General features: G+C 39.5%; 1 protein-coding gene across 3 annotated transcripts in view; it reads right to left on the bottom strand.

The window, feature by feature from the left end:
• Window positions 1–1,923: 1,923 nt before the first annotated feature.
• ACSL4 (acyl-CoA synthetase long chain family member 4) overlaps window positions 1,924–8,019 on the bottom strand; it is a 56,343-nt gene continuing 50,247 nt past the window's right edge. For all 3 annotated transcript variants that reach the window (XM_040468453.1, XM_040468455.1, XM_040468454.1), the window contains one exon: window positions 1,924–2,226. In XM_040468453.1, coding sequence (XP_040324387.1) covers window positions 2,069–2,226 — 158 coding nt within the window. In that variant the 3' untranslated portion in view covers window positions 1,924–2,068. The remainder of the gene's footprint in view (window positions 2,227–8,019) is intronic.

Here is an 8,019-nt window from a genome sequence, read left to right as displayed (position 1 = left end):
CAAATGGGGGGGGGGGCGGAATTCACATATTGAATAAAAGATCTAAGGAAATCATCCTTAAAGGATCAACAGTGGGCCACAACAGCAGAAGCTGACCAGTAGTCTACTTGATGATGATGGTTATTCACTCTTCAAAGGCAAGTCGGGAAGAATGACAATACTCACATACACATAACTTCAGAGAGTGCTTGCCTTGAATTTGACATTGCAGAACACTGAACAGAAATCTCAACAAAAACCTTCATTCTTGCTTATAACAACACCAGACTATTTTTTCCTTTTCACCACCATATACAGAACATTTAAATATTTTCATTATAAATATCTTAGAGCAAAAAGAATGTATTTTGTTGCAGTGGTGGCCCATGTCTGTACAAAGCAATGTCAGCAACATATATGTGTATGTATGTATATATATATATATATATAATGATTAAGAAAAAAGTGCAAAGAATAACAGTATTAAGAAGTTTTGCTTTTTACAGTAACTATGGTTCAAGTGTGAAAATCTGTCAGATGTAGAATCCCAGATCTTAATGAAAGATTCAAAAAGAAGCCCGCATTGCCAAGTTACTGCACAAGTTATCAGTCCCTTATTGAGTATCTTCCCTTTTCCCTGATCTAGCATTTCCAGTTTCTCAACTCTTCCCACAAACAGGAAAATAGGGGTAACAGTGTATCCTTCCCTTTAACTTCCCCAAACTCCTCCAAGCAAATCATTCAGAGATTCAAACAAAATACTGGGGAGGTCATTTATCATCACCCGCTTTGCTCAAATTAAAGCTAAATGAATCAAATCAGCAACAGCAAGCAGACCTTAAATTACAAGGCTAATTTAATATGAGTACACTTTCAAATCAATCCCTGTTATCAAAGATAAATCCAGAACTGAAATCCTTTCCCAGGTGGTAATTCTAATGGATTTCATCACCTTTTTGAACACAGAAAATAAAAATACTTCCTGTTAAAATGTGATTTCACTTTTTACCATTTTACCCATGGTCTCAGTCCTTTCTTTTGAACAAACCTAGAAAGACAGCTCTCGACATTCTTCAAAATGTACTTTACTCTTGGGGCGCCTGGGTGGCGCAGTCGGTTAAGCGTCCGACTTCAGCCAGGTCACGATCTCGCGGTCCGTGAGTTCGAGCCCCGCGTCAGGCTCTGGGCTGATGGCTCAGAGCCTGGAGCCTGTTTCCGATTCTGTGTCTCCCTCTCTCTCTGCCCCTCCCCCGTTCATGCTCTGTCTCTCTCTGTCCCAAAAATAAATAAACGTTTGAAAAAAAAAATGTACTTTACTCTTAAGTCGTTCCAATAATTACAGTTACTGATTTCAGACCTCTGAGTTTCCAAAAAAAGAAAAAAAAAAACAATTTCCCTTTAAATATATCACTAAGTAATTTTTGGTGCATTTAATGTTGTTGTATTCAGACTTCAGGCACTGTAATTATTCACAACATTACAATGATTCTATGTCTAACCTACGCAACAATTATGAATCCTAAAATGGTTTCCAAGGTACTGTTTGATTCTGTAGATTATATTATGATTGAATTTTGCCTTCAAGATAAATTGTTGGAAGAGAATTTTAAAGCCCTGCAACACTTCTGCTTTGAAGTAGTGTTAGTACATATTTCTTTTGTCATACTTAATATTTAAGCTTCTTCTGAACTAGGAAGACAGTAGACATTGGAAGATGCAAATTACCTCAAACTACATTCTACACCAACTCCAGTTTATTTTGTTCAACATTCAATATTTTCCTTTAAGAGAGCAAGCAGATGGTAGGCTAATTTTTAAAAACAGAATTTTTGCTCTAAAATTAATGACACAGCTAACGGGAAACAACTTTTCGATTTCAGCTTCATGAGAACTAGGCAAAAACTAAGTTAAAGTAGACTCCGTGACTATTTTAATCACTTTGGGTTTCTTTCTTTTTTTTTTTTTTTACCATGTCTTTAGAATGATACGCCCCTTACATTCTAACAGACAGCTCAATAAGGCTTAAAACTCTAGAACCGAAAAACCACCAGACAACCTCCCGCACACCTGTAAATGACAGAGCAGCATTTTATTTGCCCCCATACATTCGCTCAATGTCTTTGAGGTAATGGTTCTTCAGTTCCTTTCTCTTCAGTTTGAAAGCATCAGTGACCAAACCAGTTTCAGGGGTCCATGGCTCTGGACTCAAGCGGACCTTGATAGGAATTTCAAATCGCTCCAGATTCACTGAAATGAGAAAGGTAGGGGGGAAGGTGGGAGAGAGGGAAAGAAAGGGGAGATGGGAGGGAATAGTTAATTAATGATTCCGGTGCCTTCCAATTTCATCGTAGAGTTCTCAAACTATACCTGAATTGTTTCAGTTGAATACAGTTTTAGCCTACAGAGATTTTATTCTACCATATTCCTACCATATGTAGGAAAAGCCTTCAGAGTCTTCCTATTCGTTGTTTCTTCTGCCTGCGATGGTCTTCCCTTTTGGTAGCTGCATGGCTCATTTCCTTACTTCATCCACGTGTCTACTCAAATGCTACTCCTCGGGAAGGCTTCCCTGACCCTTCAGAACAGATGTCCCCGTACCCTCTTTGTCCATCCCTTGGCACGAGATTTTCTTCAAAATACTTATCGCCACCCCACACATCATGTATATTTGTCTCACCTGCTAGAACATAAGCTCCATGAAAGCAGAGTTTTTGTTTCGTTCACTGCCATCCACGGGGCCACATTAAGAGCCCTCAGGAAATACATACGTATGTATTTATTCATTCTGCAGGGACCTAAACCGCTAGCCAGCCGTTCTTCTTGAGCTTTACTATGCATTCAAATTAGAATCAAAAGGGGGGTTGTGAATTTCACACTTAAATGGTCTCAAGAATTGAGGTGGCACATACTGCACCTGAGTTAAACAACTCAGCACATGCTGAGATGTCAGAGCACAGAAGAAAATAAGGACACAGAATCAATCAATAGAGTACTCAGTAATTTTAAATTCAATTACACTCCATCAAGTTATTATTAGTACAAGCTCATTCCTAAAATCCTGAAGGCCCATTAACAGCAATGTTAATCTACAGATGAGCTTTATTTTTTTATTTAGAGAGACAGAATGCGTGTAGGAGGTGCAGAGAGAGGGAGAGACAGAATCCCAAGCAGGGTCCTTGTTGACAGTGAGGGAGCTCCCAGATGAGGTTTATTTTATATGAAATTATTTAAAACAGCAATTTTGGGGCACCTGGGTGGCTTAACTGGTTAGGCCTCCAACTCCTGGCTTGGGCTCAGGTCATGATCTAAGGGTTGTGAGACTGAGCCCCGTCAGGCTCCATGCTGGGTGTGGAGCCTGCTTAAGATTCTCTCTCTCCCTCTCTCTCTGCCCCTCTACCCCTTGCTCATGCTCTCTCTCAAAAAAAATATATATATATATTAAAACAGCAATTCTGAAGGAGCACACATCCGCATGTTTAAAAACTACTGCTAAACAGCCTAGGTGACTTTAGAAACAACTTGGTTTCAGTGACAAGCACAAAAAGAAATCAAACTCAGGGATGTTTTTGACCTACTACCAGTCCTGAGTTTTTCAAAAGCTGGATTAAATTACTGAATTTCTCATTAAGATCAGAGAAAAATATAAACTGGAGTGTGGAAAAATAATCTTTCCCATTACACAGAACCAAATCCCTAAAAGTAATACCTGAACAGGAACATGAAACTTGCCCAAATTAACCAGGTCTGCTCTGTTGATACATTACAGCTCAGATATGGGGGAGGTGCCAGAAATAAGCCCATCTGTTCCCAAGGTCACATCTGGATGTTAAGGATACAGTTACATCCTCAGCTATAGATTTGGCTCCCAAACCTTTTATTTCATAATACAGTAAAACCTTGGTTTGCGAGCATAATTTGTTTTGGAAACATGTTTGTAATCCAAAGCACTTGTATATCAAAGCAAACTTCAAGATCCATTGGCCCAGTTGTGATCATGTGACGTTCAGCATCACGGACTATTTGCATTGCAAGACATCGCTTGTTTATCAGGTTAAAACTTATTGGAAATGTTTGCTCATCTTGTGGAATGGTCACAGAACAAATTACTGGCAATCCAAAGTTTTACTGTACTTCCCTTATTTACATAACTCCTATTCCGGAAACACTGATAAAATCAGGACAAGGTAGGCATATTGTTTCAGTTGCACACAAGCAAATTTAGGTATATTTATAAAAGTGACTCTATTTAATCTTCATGAACTAAATTCCTGTTCAAAGGGGGAAAAGGCTACATTCTGGGAAATGTACATTTTGGGAACTCCTAAATATTATCTAGTAACACAAGCTTCAGAGAACAATGGGTAATACCCCAGTTTCTTATAAACAGGATACACTGCCAACAAGTGAGAAAGAGCAGGGGGAAGAAAAAACAAACAGGATTTTTACACGTGGCATTTTATATGAATTACCTGCAACATTATGAAATACAGCCTGCAGGTGGCAGCAAATATTGTTGGGTTTTTTTGTTTGTTTCCCTAGCCATTGGTAGTTGTCAAATCACTATAAAACTTTTCAGTTTGTATTCTTATGATAGGTAACCTGAAAGCAAGCCCCACTGGGGTTAATGAGGTTGAAACTAACAATTAATTTAAAGCTTGTTCTTCAGAGACGTGTTTCTCCCTAATCAGCTATGGTTTCTTGCCAGACCCCACTAGCAAACCTGCTAGATGTCTCTGCAGAGGCATAAACTGAAGGTCATGGATATGGCTCCAGCCTGTGAACAAGCATTCCTTCCCCGAGATAATGAGCTTGACACCGATCCAGTTTATACTGACTCACAGAGCATGCACCTAGCCCCTCACCTTGTCCTAAGAGGACCTCCTGAAGGCTGGGGCCAAATTTTGTCTCCTTCTAATGGTAAGTCTGCACCGCAAAGTGAACATGGGATGTATGTTACTTATATGTGCAAGCTCCATCTTTCTTCATTCAGTTAAAAGTTTCCCAGCCCTTTTCATCAAGGTGCGTGTAATCCCAACCCGTATGATTATTTTTTAATAATTTTGTTTGAGAGAGCGAGTGAGCACAAATGGGGGAGCGGCAGAGAGGGAGACACAGAATCTGAAGCAGGCTCCATGCTCTGAGCTGTCAGCACAGAGCCCGACATGAGGATTGAACTCGTGAACTGTGATATTATGACCTGGGCTGAAGCTGGAAGCTCACCTGACTGAGCCACCCAAGGTGCCCCCCAACCTCTATGATTATTAATAAAGAAAAGAAAAGAAGAGAAAAGAAAAAAGAAAAGAGAAAAGAAAAGAAAAAACCTTGTCCTGTCCCCCTTCAGGAAGGCAGATTTGAGGCTTGCCCTTCTGTCTCTTTGTTTGGCTGCCTCTTAAACCCTTTCCTTGCTGCACATTCAATGTCTCAGTGATTGGCTCTGCTGAATATCAGGCACGTGAACTCAAGTTTGGTTACAAATGTGGTGAGCCAGCCAGGAGCTCATTGCACATGGTTTGTCAGCTCCCAGCCGGGAACAGGAGTCTGATGATGAGTCAAAGCAGCTGCCTAGCCTCCTTGTCTCAGGGACAGTTCCTGGGGCCCCAGCTGGACTGGGCACCGGACCTTTGCTGCTTAACTTTTGCAGCAATAGTTTTGGGGTTTGGTTTGGACAGACCTCTCTTGATGAGTACTTCACGTGGGATGGCACGTGAGCTTATTTCTTCCTCCCATTCAGTTGCCTTCAAATAGGGGGTTTTGGTTTGGCTCTCTTAGCTTGAGTAGGAAGCCATGTGGTTGAGTCAGTAAACCTCTGACTTTTAAGAAGAACTAGCAAGTAGGAAGCTGTTTCGTTCAGTTGGCGAAGTCCCGACTTTTGATGAGGAACCAACACTCTTCTGGGCTTTATTTATTGTGTTTCTTGCTGCAGTGTTTGGTATCTTTCGATCAAATGGGCCACATGCTAATTGGAAAATTGGAAATGCCTATTCAGTTCCCAAATGCAACCCTATGAGCTGTATTTCCCCAAACTTGACAATGTTTCATTATGAACCCATGAAAAGGGGGAAAAAAATGGAGGCACGTGGGTGGCTCAGTCGGTTGAGCATCCAACTTCAGCTCAAGTCATAATCTCACAGTTCCTGAGTTGGGAGCCCGGTGTTGGGCTCTGTGCTAACAGCTCAGAGCCTGAAGCCTGCTTCAGACTGTGTCTCTTGCTCTGTCTTGGCCTCTCCTCTGCTGGCGCGCTCTCTCTCAAAGATAAATAAACATTTTTTTTTTAATTAAAAAAATGATCTTCTTTTTGCAACATGCAACACTGCTTGGCCACAATGTTCATTAGACTCTGGAGAAAAATAATGAACAGACCCAGAAATTATAATGTTATCTTGCAATTAGCTTTGTTCTGTAAAAGGGAAGAAATGGGATGAAATACCCTATGTTCAGTTTTTTAGGATGCTGTATTAGAATAAGCCCATGCAGAAGAAATGTAATATTTTATTTCAACACACAAAGACAGACTTGGAAATTGGGCTTTTAATGTCCTCTCCACAAATATTAGTAAAACAAAGGCTGTAAGACTTTGTTTGTATCTTGTGTATTTGTAGGTGTGTCCATAGATGTTGTAAATATATATTCTCTACCTCTGGGTGGTACTGTTAAGATTAATTTATAAAAGAGCTCTATTTAGTTGGTTTATAGGCAAGAGCTTGCTAAGAATTGGGCATTCTTGGGGCTCCTGGGTGGCTCAGTCGGTTGAGCTTCCGACCTTGGCTCAGGTCATGATCTCACAGTCCATAGGTTGGAGCCCCATGACCGGCTCTGTGCTGACAGCTCAGCCTGGAACCTGGAGCCTGCTTTGGATTCTGTGTCTCCTCTCTCTCTGCACCTCCCCCACTCACACTCTCTCTCAAAAAATAATTGTTAAATATTTTTTTTTAAAAGAACTGGGCATTCTTAAAACTCAGAAAGATAGAAACCAACCCAAATGGTTTTCAAGTTCACATGATCTGCAAAAACAGTCAGTATTAAAGCTAACTTAAGGTTGTTTGTTTAATTAAAATGGACATGTCTTTCAAGTTGCCAGCATTAGATGTAAAACTTTTATTCTGCCTGCATTTACTTAAGTCAAATAAGTTGATAGGATCTGTTACAATTTTTTTAAAATATGCCTTGGGAGAATGACTGTGATATCTTATAAAGTTTTTATGGGTGATCAAAATATAATTGTTGAGAGCAAGTAAATTAAGATAAAAAGGTTTCTAGGTAAACTTTTAAATAGCTTCCAAAATCTTTGGTAACCTGAAACCTTAAAGTTAAATTCATTAAATATCCAGATCATTTCCAAATAAGAGAAAATAATAAAACATTCCTTACCGACCATAGGTTTATGCACTTTTGGTTTCTTTATTACAGAGAATCTAAAGATCAAGTGGGGTCTCGGGGCACCTGGGGGGCTCAGTTGGTTAAGCATCTGACTCTTGACTTCAGCTCAGGTCATGATCTCATAGTTTGTGAGACTGAGCCCCGCATCAGGCTCTGCGTTGACTGTGCAGAGCCTGCTTGGGATTCTCTCTCTCTCTCTCTCTCTCTGCCCCTCCCCCAGTAATATGTGCTCTCTCTCTCTCAAAAATAAATAAACTTAAAATAAGACAAAACTAACAAGATAAATTAGGGTCTCTTAGTAAACATGTTTTGTGCTTTATTAAGAGATTATACTATGAAAAGTCATAGGTTTCTAAAAATTATTAAATAAACTCATAAATGTGCCGAGTTAAAAAATTCTGCTGTAAGAGTCAGTTCACAATTGGTTACTATTAGTTTTCACTAGAAATTGAAGTTTATAATAGTTAAGAATTCTAATAAATGTAATTAAGACTACTGGAAAAGGGGAACAAGTCTGTATGCAAAGAAAATGGTGTACCAAAGTGTTGAATCACTGTATCGTACCCCTGAAACTAATATTAACAGTGTATGTTTACTATACTGGGATTAAAATAAAATTAAAAGAATAAAAATAAACCAAAAAAAAAAAAAAACCAAAGGAAA

This window comes from Herpailurus yagouaroundi, unplaced genomic scaffold (genome assembly GCF_014898765.1).
Source record: "Herpailurus yagouaroundi ecotype Mexico unplaced genomic scaffold, PumYag 67700, whole genome shotgun sequence".
In the NCBI taxonomy this organism is placed as follows: Eukaryota; Metazoa; Chordata; class Mammalia; order Carnivora; family Felidae; genus Herpailurus; species Herpailurus yagouaroundi.
This window is presented reverse-complemented; position numbering and strand designations above follow the sequence as displayed.